At 48.7% G+C, this 14,684-nt stretch overlaps 7 protein-coding genes across 7 annotated transcripts; 3 read left to right on the top strand and 4 right to left on the bottom strand.

Annotated features, from left to right (window-relative positions):
- Positions 1-4,547: 4,547 nt before the first annotated feature.
- Positions 4,548-6,604, top strand: FSST1_007354 (uncharacterized protein; the record flags this gene model as incomplete). Its single annotated transcript, XM_083224130.1, has 3 exons — positions 4,548-4,620; positions 4,802-5,277; positions 5,339-6,604. The coding sequence occupies 3 exons, from the start codon at positions 4,548-4,550 to the stop codon at positions 6,602-6,604; spliced, it is 1,815 nt and encodes a 604-aa protein (XP_083083315.1).
- Positions 6,605-7,775: 1,171 nt separating this feature from the next.
- Positions 7,776-8,672, top strand: FSST1_007353 (uncharacterized protein; the record flags this gene model as incomplete). Its single annotated transcript, XM_083224129.1, has 2 exons — positions 7,776-8,403; positions 8,455-8,672. 2 exons carry the CDS (start codon positions 7,776-7,778, stop codon positions 8,670-8,672), a joined length of 846 nt encoding a protein of 281 aa, XP_083083314.1.
- Positions 8,673-9,130: 458 nt separating this feature from the next.
- FSST1_007352 (fungal chitosanase of glycosyl hydrolase group 75-domain-containing protein) lies at positions 9,131-10,164 on the bottom strand (the record flags this gene model as incomplete). The annotated part of the gene is made up of 4 exons (XM_083224126.1): positions 9,131-9,172; positions 9,224-9,559; positions 9,608-9,945; positions 10,002-10,164. The coding sequence occupies 4 exons, from the start codon at positions 10,162-10,164 to the stop codon at positions 9,131-9,133; spliced, it is 879 nt and encodes a 292-aa protein (XP_083083313.1).
- A 1,197-nt stretch (positions 10,165-11,361) lies between these two features.
- On the top strand, positions 11,362-12,446 carry FSST1_007351 (uncharacterized protein; the record flags this gene model as incomplete). Its single annotated transcript, XM_083224125.1, has 2 exons — positions 11,362-12,269; positions 12,320-12,446. The coding sequence occupies 2 exons, from the start codon at positions 11,362-11,364 to the stop codon at positions 12,444-12,446; spliced, it is 1,035 nt and encodes a 344-aa protein (XP_083083312.1).
- A 205-nt stretch (positions 12,447-12,651) lies between these two features.
- FSST1_007350 (uncharacterized protein) lies at positions 12,652-13,032 on the bottom strand (the record flags this gene model as incomplete). The annotated part of the gene is made up of 1 exon (XM_083224124.1): positions 12,652-13,032. The coding sequence occupies one exon, from the start codon at positions 13,030-13,032 to the stop codon at positions 12,652-12,654; it is 381 nt and encodes a 126-aa protein (XP_083083311.1).
- A 358-nt stretch (positions 13,033-13,390) lies between these two features.
- Positions 13,391-13,657, bottom strand: FSST1_007349 (uncharacterized protein; the record flags this gene model as incomplete). The annotated part of the gene is made up of 1 exon (XM_083224123.1): positions 13,391-13,657. The coding sequence occupies one exon, from the start codon at positions 13,655-13,657 to the stop codon at positions 13,391-13,393; it is 267 nt and encodes an 88-aa protein (XP_083083310.1).
- A 428-nt stretch (positions 13,658-14,085) lies between these two features.
- FSST1_007348 (uncharacterized protein) lies at positions 14,086-14,544 on the bottom strand (the record flags this gene model as incomplete). Its single annotated transcript, XM_083224122.1, has 1 exon — positions 14,086-14,544. One exon carries the CDS (start codon positions 14,542-14,544, stop codon positions 14,086-14,088), a length of 459 nt encoding a protein of 152 aa, XP_083083309.1.
- Positions 14,545-14,684: the final 140 nt, after the last annotated feature.

Below are 14,684 nucleotides of genomic sequence, written 5' to 3'. Positions count from 1 at the left end.
GAAGCGATGCTTTTCTTTGTCAAGACATTGAGGTCACATAGAAAACTTGGAAGAAATGCCTCGCACGTGGATGGCAACAAGGCCACGAGAATGGAGAAAATGCATTAATACAAGTACATGAGGCGCTTCTCTGGTATGGACGAGTCTACAATACAGGCCATTGTAAACACCACGAGGAGGGGTCGCTCAACGCAGTTCGTCGATCCTGGGACCAACCAGTCGGTGGGGGTACTTGGAGGGGCAGATCTTGATCGCATGCTCAAGATGAACACGAGCCACGGCTTTATATTGATGAGCAGAGTCGGTAGAGTTCTCCTGAAGAGGTCTAGAGCTTGACTTTTCACTCTAGACCACAGACACAGTGGCTGCCCATCTTGGTTGAAGCACTTAGAACCTCAGAACAACAGATTAGTTCCGCATCAACGACGGGATCTATTTTCATGAAACACTTGATTTCATGCTCGATGCAATAACTGCCGGTCTTTCCCCAGACGCCCAGCAGCACTTTCTCAGCCTAGACGATTCGCGACGTCCTTCAAGGTCACTTCTGAGATCGTTGTTGTTGTAGAACCCTTGCTCGACCCGCGTGTGACGGACGAATCAAATGCGCCGCCGATACCACATTGCTCCAACTCGGACAGCCCGCCAGTTAGTATGTCGTTGCGAATGGCTATTGCAATTCCGGCCCCCGTGGTCGAGAGAGTCTGGGCCATTGGCAGCAAATTTCGTGCCATGCCAAACAAAAACCGCACTCAGATATGGACTCGTGACGGACTCAATCCAGCTGAGAAGTAAAATTGTTAGCAGTGAAGACTGGCCTTTACCAAGACATCGGGAAGAGACGGAGCGTCTCTTGTTTCTCCTGGCTAGGGAGCCGATATTAGGAGACGGAAGCTATCGGCATAAAATTATGGTGGCGCCATTGTGAGTTAATAAGTCAGCTTTTAACCAAAACTAGAGCGGCATTACTTCAGAAAAAAATTATAATTAATTCAGTCAGTCCCTGGTCAGGTAGTTGGTCGTAAGTATTGCTGATTGATTGCGAAAGAGATTAGATTGATTTCGGCGTGGCTTATCACGTAGGATATTGACCCTCATCGACAAGACAGATTACCTATGATCAACAGTCTAGAGATATAAACCAGTCCTCTGTTAGGCTGTTGTTACCGATGATGAATAACAAAAACGATATACTGGTGTGGTAGTAGTATTTGCCATGCCGCGTATTCAGGGTGTTCCATGATGGAGATAATTGACCAGGGCATGTCAGAAAACCGCGCCTCTTCCTTGTTAATTGTACTTCGCATTCCCGGTATTTTTGATCAAGCGAAGTGGAATGTTCATCAACAGCGAGACACTGTCTAACGAGTCGGCTGGCTCTTGGCGGCTGAGACGAAGTCGCTTCGCGGTTAACATCAGATGGTCTGGTGTTTATGGAACCGGCCGATATGCTAACAAGGCGTAGCGACCTCGAACCATGATGGATTTGACGGGCCGAACCACCACCATGACACAGAATCCCAAATTATCACGGCCATATGCACCATTCCCTGTGTACACACAAGTCTTACTGTCACAAATGCGGCCTACAGCTTCCGTGTAAGTCCCCGTCATGTTCCCGTCTTGGCTCACCTGCCCCATGCAAGCAAAAGCTCATGACGCAGCTGATCCCCTGGCATCATGACACCGGTAACAGTTAGATATATCGAGTGGGATTAATTACTTGCAAGGGTCTGTTAGCTTCATTGCACGTTCACCAGGTTGTAATTGGGGCTCAAGCAAACATGTATCAACATAGTAAGGCCACTGTGCTGACATATCAACTAACATGAACTTATGCTTAATGACAAGTAATCTAGCAGACTTCGTACCCTCTGGTGTATATAGTCTAACTAGCGGATTGGTAAAGCGCATGCTATTCCAGACTATTAGCGAAACATAACCACTCGGCTGTCAAAGTAGCGTTCAGCCGCAATATCATTTGCTCGGGCCAGTGCAGCAAGGTTAGATATTAGCCTCATCGATAGCACGGATACTTGATTGCGGAAGAAAAGCGAACAAATAGCTCCTGGCAGTACGGAGTACCCAGAGTAATCTCGCCGCAGCTCATTTGGAGTTTAGATTGCTGTTGGCCCTCGCATATAGAGATCCTCGAAAAGGAAGTCTATTCCTTGCGACTTTGATAAGTCGGATGCGAAGGCAAGGCTTGCTGTCGCAGCCCATACGCGTCGCAGCCTTGTCGATCACGATATCTCGTGTAAGGATTGCGGGAAGTTGCGCAAACTCAAATTAAGCGTCGCCTCATATGTACCTCATGAGGCAAAGTACCCGTATTCGAGAGAGGTTCCAGAAAGATGGTTTAAGGCTCGCGATTGCAAAGGACTAGGAGAATGTCAGCGACTTACTTGTTGCTTCTATTTCTGTCCTTTCAAAAATGTCTACTACGTTGTACACACGCAGGCACGGAGTCGGCCGAGTTAGCACAGTGCCTGTTTCTACCCTCCAGGTCGGCGGCACCTTGTTCGGATAGACTCCGTTTTTTTAACAGAAATGACGGGCATCGGAAAGTGCTCGAGTTACCCCTGAGACGCTAAACTCCATACTCCATAGGCCCAGCGAGTATCGTGTTAATTAAGACGAATCGCGACGGCCGCTCACTCATTCTGGCTGTTCGCCGGTGCGGTGGCTAATTAGTTATCGTTGGTAGGATATGAAAGCTGTAGGGGTCGTAAGACTCTTTCTCGCTTGATAATCGAGTTGTCTCCGCCTGTGAGACATTGACCATGGGTTTGCGTTAATGCCTCTCTAGCGTGCCAGTTAGAAATCTGTTCAGCCATCCAATGTCTTGAACAACTTCATCCCATACGTACCAGCAAAAGACATGCATAGCAAATGCCTTCACCGTCTCGATTATGTTTCCATTAGCTGCATCATTATCATCAGCTTTGCATACCATGCCACGCACCAGCCAAGATGTGGCTACGTATTCGCTGTAACAGCTCGTTACAGTATGTGGAAAGCGAAACCCCCTGTCTGTCGGTTGGTCAAAATCTCGGCCACCTCAAATTTGACTCGTTGATCTACAAATCATGTCAGCCTTGCAGGAATGAACATGGACATCTAGTGAAGGACAGCAGCTGTCATGCGATGTACGGAGGGGGCACGCCGCCGAAAACTCTGCAGCTACCTCGTGTTCCGATTTCACGAGCACACCAAGTTCTGTTAAAGTCGGTCAGCACACGAACGAGGCTGAAGGTATCTGTTTTGTAGGTGATGGTGCTGGGAATTGCTGTAATGACAGCATTGCCCTGTGCACCCTGCAATCGTGAATCGATGGCGGGATCGTCTCTGTCCGCAGGAAACAGCTGGAGTCTGGTCAGTTCCCCATTAAATGATTGCAGGGAATATAACAGGAAGCGAAGAGTCAATGTCCTCAATCCCGTCCCTTCCCTTCCTTCCCTTCAGTGATATGAGGGACAGTGCGTTGGACAGTGCATAACCAGGGTGTGGACCTTACCCGTTCCTTCCTTGTCTGAGCCATTGGACTACCGACAGATTCAGAAGTATTGGCTGTAGACAAGTTGGTGGCAGTAATTAAAACTTCCTTGACCTTCTTTACAGTATCCACTCGAGAAATAACCTCATTATCATTGAGCAGGAATGGAATTGAGGAGTCTGTCTCGATAAAAGTGCACTGTTTCACCGTCAAACCTTTCATCCAAACCTAATCTAGTACGAAATACTTACCTTCCTGAAGTACTTTTTTTTTTATACCATAACTATAAGCTTAGCCACGAGAGCTACCCATGTGGGGGTAGTATTTGAAGGGACCTGGTTTGCGCGGGAGTGGAGGGGCTTGCGCAGCCTTGTAGGAGGGGATTATCACCGTGTCTAAACACTGTACAATGAATGCTCTGTTGAATTATCCATTATTCTCGATCCCAATTCCTGATTCTACACCCAGAAGTACTCTTCTCAGCAGGTTATGGTGGTCGTGGTACCTGCATCGAGCCTCCCCTCCGTTGAGAATGTGCCCCTGGGATCCCTGAAGATCCATCCCTGCTTGCCCCTCCATCCAAGTTGACCAACCCAGTCGAGACTTAAATCAAGTCAACACATGCCGCGCTACTGTACAATAGTCACTGTATTCATCCATCCCTTGGCGGGCAGAAACTAATGGGAATACCTCACCGCCTTAATTTCTTCTGGGCAGATAGTTCCAATCGTTGCGTGGCTTCAGCGGCTGCCCCTCCACCGGCCTTGCCTTCTCTCTCCCTCCCCCAGAGATAGAGTGCCCCCCTTTTCCCATTAGCTTAGCTGCAACGTTGAATGAAATCGGGTGGGAATATCTTTTCTAGCCTCCCTTGCATCTGTGACTTCCCATCCTATCTCCTTTATAAACCTCCCCATTCCCTCCCACTCTCTCCGATCCCTCACACTCGCTAGCATTTTACGTGTGTCGATTCGTGACCTCGTTTGCGCGCATCTTTTCTACAGCTTGTCCTTTACCTCGTCTGTAATATCCTTTCATACCAATTCTAATCATCATGTCTTCAAACGGCACTCAGGAGGCACCCATCGAGGTCCGCCGCATTTGCTGTGTTGGTGCTGGTTACGTCGGTAAGTTGCAGCAAACGCCCCTCAGCGGCCTCTCGCGAGGCAGCAAGCAGAGCGTCTGTCAAGTTCGCGAGAGTCGAGATAATGCGTTCAATATCATGATTGCGCGCTTATCGAGTCCTCGGGGACCATACACCGCCGGGTTGCACAATTGAGTTCAGCCAAACTAACAAGCTGTTTACAGGTGGCCCTACTGCTGCTGTCGTTGCTTTCCAGAACCCCCAAATCCAGGTTACTGTCGTTGACCGAGACGTCACCCGTATCCGACGCTGGAACTCCCGTCACCCTCCTATCTACGAGCCTGGTCTGCATGATATCGTCCGAATCGCCCGTGATGGTGGCCGACCTGGCAAGATCTCCGGCGAGCCTACCACCGACAGCGAGGGCTCCTCCGCTGAGGAGGGCGAGATCACCATCAATGAGCGCAAGCCCAACCTATTCTTCTCTACCGATGTTGCCAAGCACATCAGCGAGGCCGATGTCGTCCTTGTTGCCGTCAACACACCCACCAAGTATCGTGGTGTTGGTGCCGGCAGTGCCACTGACATGACCGCTTTCGAGGCCGTCACTGGTGTCGTTGCTCAGTACGCCCGTGAGGGTGCCATCATTGTTGAGAAGTCTACTGTTCCTTGTCGAACTGCTCAGCTCGTTGCTGATACTGTAAGCACACAATCAACGTCTACAGCGAAGATAACGGTCAAATGCTAACCGCGGAATCTAGCTCAACATGCACCGCCCCGGTGTTCACTTCGAGATTCTCTCCAACCCCGAGTTCTTGGCTGCTGGTACCGCCGTCAACGATCTCCTCTACCCTGACCGTATTCTCATCGGTTCTGCCCCTACCCCCTCTGGTAAGCGGGCTGCCGAGGCTCTCGTCAAGGTTTACAACGCCTGGATTCCTCGCGAGCGTATCCTGACCACCAACGTCTGGTCTTCCGAGCTTGCCAAGCTCGTCGCCAACTCCATGCTGGCCCAGCGTATTTCTTCCATCAACTCCATCTCTGCCGTCTGTGAGCAGACTGGTGCTGATGTCGATGAGGTCGCCAAGGCCGTCGGTGTTGACCCCCGCATTGGTAACAAGTTCTTGATGGCTGGTATCGGTTTCGGTGGTAGCTGCTTCAAGAAGGATGTTCTCAACCTCGTCTACCTTGCTGAGACCATGGGTCTTCCCGAGGTCGCTGAGTACTGGCGCCAGGTTGTCAAGATGAACGAGTACGCCCGTGACCGTTTCTCCAACCGTGTCATCAAGTGCCTCAACAACACCCTTGTCGGTAAGAAGGTCACTATCCTTGGCTTTGCCTTCAAGAAGAACACCTCCGACACCCGTGAGGCTCCCGCTCTTGAGATGATCAAGACCCTCCTCGAGGAGCGTCCTCGTGAGATCGCCGTCTTTGACCCCTGCTGTAACCCTCTGGTTATCAAGGCTGAGATCAAGGAGCTTCTCGGTCCCCTTGCTGAGGGCCACAACATCACCGTCCACGGCAATGCCTACGACGCCTGTGAGAAGAGTACCGCCATCATCATCGCTACTGAGTTCGACGAGTTCCGCAACCAGCCTCCTCCCCCTCCTGCTCCTCAACCTACCGTCCAGCCCAAGACCATTGGCCGCAAGCCTAACCCCAAGTCTGACCCTCGTCCCTTCAAGGAGGGTGGCAGCCCCAACGAGCTCCTCGCTCTCCATAAGCATCTCGTCCAGCGACCTGATGTCACCAGCCATGACCCTCTCGAGCGCTTCAACATTGAGCCCAGCTGTGAGGACGACTGCCCTGACTGCATCCAGGAGCGTGAGAGCAAGGAGAGCGGCTTCGCCACTGGTATGGGAAGTTCTGAGGAGTACAAGCCCAAGGAGCGTGTTGACTGGGTCCGCATCTCTGAGAGCATGGCCAAGCCTCGCTGGGTCTTTGATGGCCGCGGTGTCATCGATTCTCGGGAGATGGTTAAGCTGGGCGTCCGCGTCGAGAGTGTCGGTCGCCAGCACCGTTTCTAGATGTCTTATCTGGATTTAAGGCTTCATTTTGCAACGGCCGACCTTTTAGATTTCTTCTCTGCATGAATGCGTCGACTGTTGGCTAAGATTATACCGTTTTTAATAAGCATGAAATGACATATGGACGTGGTTGATGAGACACGGCGAGGAAGATATATCAATGGATGGGGTGGGGATGCGATTTACACGACGGCGTGAATAGGTAAAGAGGTTTACCGGACATAGATTTAGAGCTGTTGAAAATGCAAGAGCAAAGATTCCTGTTATGATAATTTCAGTTGGTGACTGTTTCATGGTTGATTGATTGGCTGATTGGCGACGGACTATATCGAGACTCGGTGGCCGATTAGTAAAGTTGGAGCAGGTGATAACCTATCCATATCTGACGATTGTTTCCGTTGGATCTGCGAAAGTCTGTTTTATCTATCCATCTATCTATTCTCGTAACGAGTTGTTTTACGGCTGATCTTCCACCTATCCTCTCGTCGTCGTGGTCCTGAGACGAGAGGTTCAACCACCCCTGTTTCAGACCATCCTTCAGTCGTCTCAGCTCTCAACAGGTGCTGTAGCAAAGCACAAACTATCACCGGAATACCACCCCCGGTGAACATGTTTCTTGAGTCTAGCTGTCATATCCCCCTGCTAGAACGTTCTCGATTTTGTTGACCCTTGACCGAGTTGCGTTATCCCAACGTCACATTGAACCTTTTCCACGCGACTTGACACAGAACTTTACTCTCGCTCAGGTACCATGTGGGAACCCGTGTTTCACCAACCCAAGCTCAAGCCCAAGGGGCCCTTACAGTTACCGTGGCCATGGCTCGCGCTCCCATAGATCTTATTGTACTCCAGTCTTCCTGAGATCCTTTTCGTTGTTCTCTCCTTCACTGCCTGTTGAACGGGTAGCACATTCGTCTCTTCTTAGTACACTCTTTTACCATAACTGTATCACCTTCTCTTTTCATTCCTTTTTTAAAATTATCCCTGTGCTTGCCACGAGGATATATCCTTTCGCTTATATACCGTTTCTTAGTATCGAGTTGCAGGAAACGACTCGACTCCGTCCTGTCTTTTCGAGGCCTACAGTCCGGGCCACCATCGCTTACTTGCGCGCTCTTTTATCCGAGAGAGCCCCATCCTAAGCGCCCTTGGAGAAGCAGTCGCCATCAATATGAGATTGCCTTGGGCCAGGCAGGCCGCAATCTATGGCCTCTTGTCTGTTGCTGTCGCGGACGTGTTACCGGTGGACGACATCCCGTTGATGTGTGTGACCATCTGCGGCCCAATCGTCGAATTGACATCAAAATGTGATATTCATGGTCAACGCATGTCGAAGCGACAAGTAAATTCGGAGTGGGTTCCTAAGCTGGCCGTGGAACCTCCTTCGCTGGACAAGAGAAGCTTTTCAATCATCAGAGCTGCGCCGACATCATTCCCTCCCGAGTTCACTCCTGAAGAGAGTACCACCACATCGCTATCGAGTTGGACTACGGAGGAAACTTCAAGTACTGTGGATCAAGTTTCAACGAAAAGGCGTACCACGATGGCGTCTATGCTTATGGACACAACAATGGCGACACAGACTACTCTCTCGACTTCGGGGACTTCAAAAACTTCAAGGACTTCAGAGGAGGAATCGCAAACGGCGAGTGGTACATGGCACAGTAGCCTACAGACAAACACACCGGATCAGGGCGACCCAGAAAGAGACTGTGTCTGTTTGAACAAGAGTTTCGATGTGGCCAAGGTCGCAGCATTGTGTCAAAACTGCATCGTCGTGGATGGACACAAGCAAAACAGTGAGTTTGAACCCATAGAAAGTGACATGTCAAATATACTGACTTGAAAAGACATGGATATCATCATGAAGTCGTGCGGTTTTGAATCGCGTACTTATACCCCCAACAAGGACAGCGAAGTGGATAATGTCAGGGTCGAGGCGACGCGGCCGACAAGTATGGGCACGATGGGAGATACTCCAGCAAACACCGCTTCTGGAGTGCAAGTTCTCAACGTGTTCTGGATCGGTATTTTCAGTTCTCTACTGGGTTTTGCTATGGCGTTGTAAAAAGACCGTTGAAGTCGGCGGATAGTTAGCGTGTATATCATAGCGTACGGGAAAGCATTCCATTTCCTTTCTTATCTACTACATATTTCAATCAGAAGAGTCTCATCAATTGAAGCATTCCATACTGCAGATCATTCATCTGTTAAAACTCCCACCTATCACCTGTCTCAGCAATTGAATGATTCCATATTGCAGATCACCTGTTACAGCTCTCACACATCACGTCATTTATTTCTCGCTTCGACGTAAGGCTCGCACGTTTGGGGCCCCGGGTTGCCGAACCAGGGTTTGCATGAAGATAGATCAAATGGTATTATGCTATGTGTCTATATGGTCGCTTCATATGTTATGCAGTACAGTGTTCAATATCAACAAGAGAATTATAGTACGTCTATGCCTCGTACCCGTGCTTCCGTCCTTTTCATACCCGCTCAACACCTGAGCGCCCTTCTGAACGCCTAGATCATCATGGCAGCCATTGCCGAAACAACAAAGAATCCCTGGTAAAGTGTCAGTAAAGTGTCGATAACAAGAATGCAATGCAGCCTTACCATTCCCCATGTAGACCACACCCGAGATGCACCACTGTCGTCATCGCCACTGTCCGTGCCATTTCCAGTGTCGTTGATGCGTTCTACCAGTTTGTCTCCCACACTGCTGAGACTCGCCTCAAAGTCCTTGAAGTTTGTCGCGTTCCAATCAGCACCGTCGTCTCCTGGTACGGCGTCGCTGCCAGGAAAAGCGATGTACAGAACATCGTCTTCGTCGTGGCCGTTGTTTCCGTTCATGGATTTACCGAAACATGCTGTTGCGAGTGAGATGGCGGCTTCTCCCACCATAGATTCTTCGCCATCGTCACCATTCTCATCACCCCAGATACCGTAGAACTATAAAGATTAGCATCATGCTTATGCCGAGTATGGGTCAAAGCTTACCATTTTCTCGCCACACACAACAGCAATGATACTCAAGGGTTTGATACCATGCTTTTGCGCATCAAAGGTTGGCCAGTTCTTCTTAGTGCCCAAGTTTCCAAAGACAACATAAGGGTGGATGTTGGCGTCGAGATCTTTTTGCTTGGTGCTGTATGTTCGAAGGCGATCCTGGAAAGAGGTGACGGACTGTGTGTCACCTGAAGAGCCACAGCGCCCATCATCTGCAGAACTGCCCTGGATACCGTCGCAGTCGATATCCATGTTGGCAAGCTTGCCTTCGGTGCCTTGGAGATATATCACATTGTAGTCGTCTACATGGTCACCGCAGTAGACGTAGGCTAGACTATTAGTTAACCTAGTCGCGATAGTGAATGGGGCAGTTGGAAGAACCTACAGCCATCGTCGCCATCGGCGCTGTGAAAGCCCTTGGCGAGAGGGTCATTGCAAGAACCCTGCTTGATGATGCTCTCTTTAAAAGCCTTGATGTTGTCGGGTACTTCGCGACAAGAAACCAAAGCAGCGACGGACGCAAATAGGAGAAAACGAAGGGAACCCATGTCGAGGGGTGAAGGCGATCGATCCAACCGAGAAATAGCGAGCGTGGGGGGAAAGAGGCTTGGGGTCGATCAATTAATTAATTTAGAGCGAAATAGTTTATCTTTATGTTTAAGTTTAAAAAGAATGTGTACCCCAGGAAAAAAGAGAGTGGGAGCGCGAGAGATGTATGTATTTGTTTGATTAACTGTTCAAAGCTCACGCCATTATTTACGGCGCGTATTCACTCACTCAAGTGCAATTTACTCGCGACCAAAAGTAAGGTTTCTCCTTTTGTGAATGACCTGAAAAGGGACAGGAAGGGCAAGCTGACGGTCAGGCTGCCTCTTTGGAGCACGTTTTAACAAGGTCCAGGGGTAGTATTCCCTGCCAAGACGGTTCGATCGGGTCTAGAACGGGGATTTTGACCAGCATTGAGGCTTCTTATAGGGAAGATTCTTCTCGACTTCAGGTGCGTATGCATATCCTATAGGTGATAAGACCTGATGGTGCAGACTCGGGCAATTATTCCGCCAAGCTAAGATGGATGCTCCCACGTGTAAGAAGGGAGATTCCTCTTGTATCACCGCACATTTAAAGAGATCCAGTCACGATTGGGAGGAGAGACGAATTAGGCAAATTCGAATGTCTAAACAATCTAGCTTACCTACGTTGCCTACGTCTCCATTCGAATGAAGTTATTTATTGATAAAATCCATTCCCAAGGACTGCTTCTTATTAGTAATTACTATGAACAGCATTAAACTATCTGCTCCATTTTGAACGATGTTTCATCAAGTGTCGTCTGAACGATGGGCTAGCATAGGGGAACTCGCATTTAATCCGACAATCACTTCGTCCGAAACATTGTCAGTGAGGTTGGTCCATCGCGAGTGCGCACAATAGCGAGCAATTAAGGATACACTATTCTAGTGTCCTCTAAAACGCATGACAAAGCCTCCATCTTGGATTAATTTTGTCAGTCGATGATGATTACATGTACATAATCTCTACCGTGATCGATTCACTTGGTCCGTATCGGCCTCCGAACGGACGAACGAAAATGGTGAAACCCCACCACCATTTTTAGCTTCAACTACACTATAGCTTCGTCCGTCAACTCGTCCGCATCTCGACCGGTAACAATAGATATATAAGAATGTAGGAACAATATACAGAAATAGACATATAGATCATTATACTTCATCTTCATCTTCACAATGTCTGCTAAACTCAAACATAATGCCGCCTGGGAGGCCAGCCCCCTTGCATTCCTCTCCCGTCAATTCATCGAGGGTGTTCCCAATATCCCTAAAAGCGTCAACTTATCGGGCCAAACAGCTCTTATTACTGGCTCAAACGTCGGTCTAGGATTTGAGAGTGCTCGTCAGCTTCTCGCTCTTAACCTCTCACACCTGATCATCGCAGTGCGAAATCAAGCTAGAGGCGATGCCGCAGCAAAGAAGCTCCGCAATGAGTTTCCCAATGCCAAAATCGAAGTATCGCTGGTTGATATGGCTTCTTACAAGTCCATCCAGAACTTCGTTAAATGGTGCGAGACACTGCCGCGTCTTGACATCGCCATTCTCAACGCTGGCTTAAGCAGACCTCAGTTTGAGCGATCGGAGGCGTCAAAGCATGAGATGACCCACCAGATCAACTACCTCTCTACAGCTCTACTCGCCATCCTCTTGATCCCCGTCCTCAAGACAAAACGCGGAACTTCTGGACCTGCGCATCTGGGTATCGTCGGTTCGGACATGTCGTACTGGGCGCAATGGGCCGGAACCAACGATTCCATCTGGGATGTGATTGACGACCCTGCCCATTTCTCCAGTAACGGCCACTACCAAATTTCCAAGCTTCTTCTTATCATGTTTGTCGATAAGCTTGCGCAACACGTCTCTCCCCAAGAAGTTATCGTCAACTTCCCCAATCCTGGCGCTTGCAGAGGAACGGAATTCGGATCCGACGGGCACAGAAGCTTAGTGGAACAAATTTGGATGGCGATTGCCAAGCCCATCGTTGGAAGAACAGCCGCCACAGGCGCTCGGTCTTACGTCCATGCTGTTGCCGTCAAAGGTGCAGAGAGTCATGGCAGTTTTGTTGGCGAGGGCAAGATCAAACCGTGAGTTCACCCAGAAGTAGTGATGAAGTATATGCTGACTAAATTGGTAGTTTTCCCGTGATTATGTACGAGCCAGCTGGAAAGACGCTCCAGGAAACTGCGTGGAAGGACTTGATGGAGGAGTTGAGCTTTGCGAAGCCAATGAAAATTCTCAATAGAGTAACTGAGCAGTATTGAATGGGTGGGTCATCTAGATAAGTACAGCATGAGTGTTAAGCAGGAATAATTGTAATTATCTGTAGGTATCATATGATATACATGGCGGTACACTATTGATACTCCAGAATTTTTTTTTTTTACCGAAAAAAAGAGTAATTAACTTAACAGCACTCCTCAGAATTAACTGGTTGTTTATATCTCGTATGACATATCGTGGTTGTGTTTATGTTGGGATAGGATCTCTGGCTCCTGGGATAATGGTTTTCTCATCGGAAAACCTGACCTTCTTTTGAACCTTCTTCACCAAAGGGCTCTGCTCCCCAACCGGCCCTTCAACTTGGTCCTCATTCACTGGGTAAAGTCCAGCTCTCCAGTTCAGATAGATGGTTCGCCATTTGTTGATCAACAAGTCGATGTACCGGATGCATGCCAGGAACACAAACACACCCCATGCCGCCACGGATAGACCTACTATTACAGGCGATATATTATCTGTGCCGTCCTTGTTGAGCCTGGCGACTGGACTGACGATATCGTTAATAAAGTCAAGGAGGGAAACGGAAACACGGCGGACATACGAGTACTGAGATGAGTGGTTGGGCATCTTGGACTCTTAGACGTAGAATACAGGGATTTCCGGGTAGAGTTCTTAATATTGAGTGCAGAGTTTAATCTGGAATGAAACATGAAAGAATTGTAGTGATATAATTCAGAATGGGACCAACTATCCTTCTTGTAGGTGAAGGCATGAAGGTTTGAAGACATCCTCGTGACCAGACAACCTTCCAAATTTCCAAAGTTTCCTCCTCATCTATCGTGATACAAACTTTCCTCAACAAACCATATCAAACTGTCCTCCACTGCCATTTGCGTTCATCTCCCAACACATCCTAAACCTGACCAACCAAACCTTCACAGCTACCCCTCAAAGTAAATATCCCTTAAACCTCCCGACTTTGCACTTAAACCGCGGTATTCTTAGAAGTCTCATCAAAGATAGACTTAGGCTCGTTCTGCTCCTCTACTTCGCCATCGGAATGCTTGTTGGAGGAGGTCTCGCCCCCCTTTCTCGCTGTGGCTGCATCTTGGATGGCGGCGTAGATGTCGTGGTAGGTGTTCTTCTCCATACGCTTTTGGGCGGATGCGGCGACGGAGACGACAGCCAGGATAGCAACGACGGAGACGAGACCCAAAAAAACGACCAAGAGACTAGAGACGTAGGAATCCATTGTGATGGCGTTGGTTTTTTGTTGGACAGTGAGTGAGTGTAGGTGTCTTGTTGGACAGTGAATAGTGTAGATTCTTTCAGGTTGTTATCCTGAGAAGATGTTTTGGTGAATGATGGAGGCAGATTTGGGGAGTTCAAGACTGATGTTATATATTGCATTGCTACCAGGTCCACGGTGGTTGGTATTCTCCATACAAAGTGTAAATGGCATGATGAGCACTGCGGCATGGAATATTGATTCGTTGTTTCGAGTATTAAACTTGTTGAAAAGGTTTGTATTTGTGTGTCGCGTAGCGCAGCGTGCTTGGAAGAAGCCTCATTGAACTTAATAAAGAAAAATCATGCCACACTTCGTGAAGCGGAGAAATGTAGTGATCTGATGAATGTATTGTAGTAAAAAAAAAACGAAGCATGGTTTTGTCATGCCAGCTACAAGTCCGGCTCATCATCACTATCCTCTCCAACAACAAAATCTCCTCGTGTTTCTTCCAACGACCCAGAAGGTCGCGAGGATGAAGAGACAACAGGCTCCCGAATAAACTGCTGCATCTCCTCAGACGCAGCTCCCATTCCATCCTCTATGTCCCTCAGCGGGCGAACATGCTGAAACTCGATCTCTGATTTCCACACTCGAAACCAGATGAGAAGCAAGGTGCACCAAGTGAAGACGCTTGCTGCTACCATGAAGACGAAGATGAATTCATCGATAGTATCGGAGAAGCCGCCTCTCCAGTGATGGTATATTGGTGTTGTCACTGGTGGTGGCGTGTACCAGGGAATAGGAGTCGGGACGGGATTCTTGCGCGTTTCGTTGCCCGTTATGCGGAGGAATGTGGGATGTAAGGCATGCCTTGCCATTCCGCGGAAGAAGCCCTCAAAGGGATTCATTTTCCTTTTGGGCGTCTTGGTAAAGAAATAAGAGCGGGTATTGGTATGAAGGACGTGAACTTTTGTAGTTATCTGTAAGTGTCAGTACGGACTTCTTTAATGTCAAGGAGATCATCTAACTTACAGCAACGAAGTCGAGC

The sequence above is a fragment of the Fusarium sambucinum genome, chromosome II (assembly GCF_050947815.1).
Source record: "Fusarium sambucinum isolate potato_lamoka chromosome II, whole genome shotgun sequence".
Classification (NCBI taxonomy): Eukaryota; Fungi; Ascomycota; class Sordariomycetes; order Hypocreales; family Nectriaceae; genus Fusarium; species Fusarium sambucinum.
This window is presented reverse-complemented; position numbering and strand designations above follow the sequence as displayed.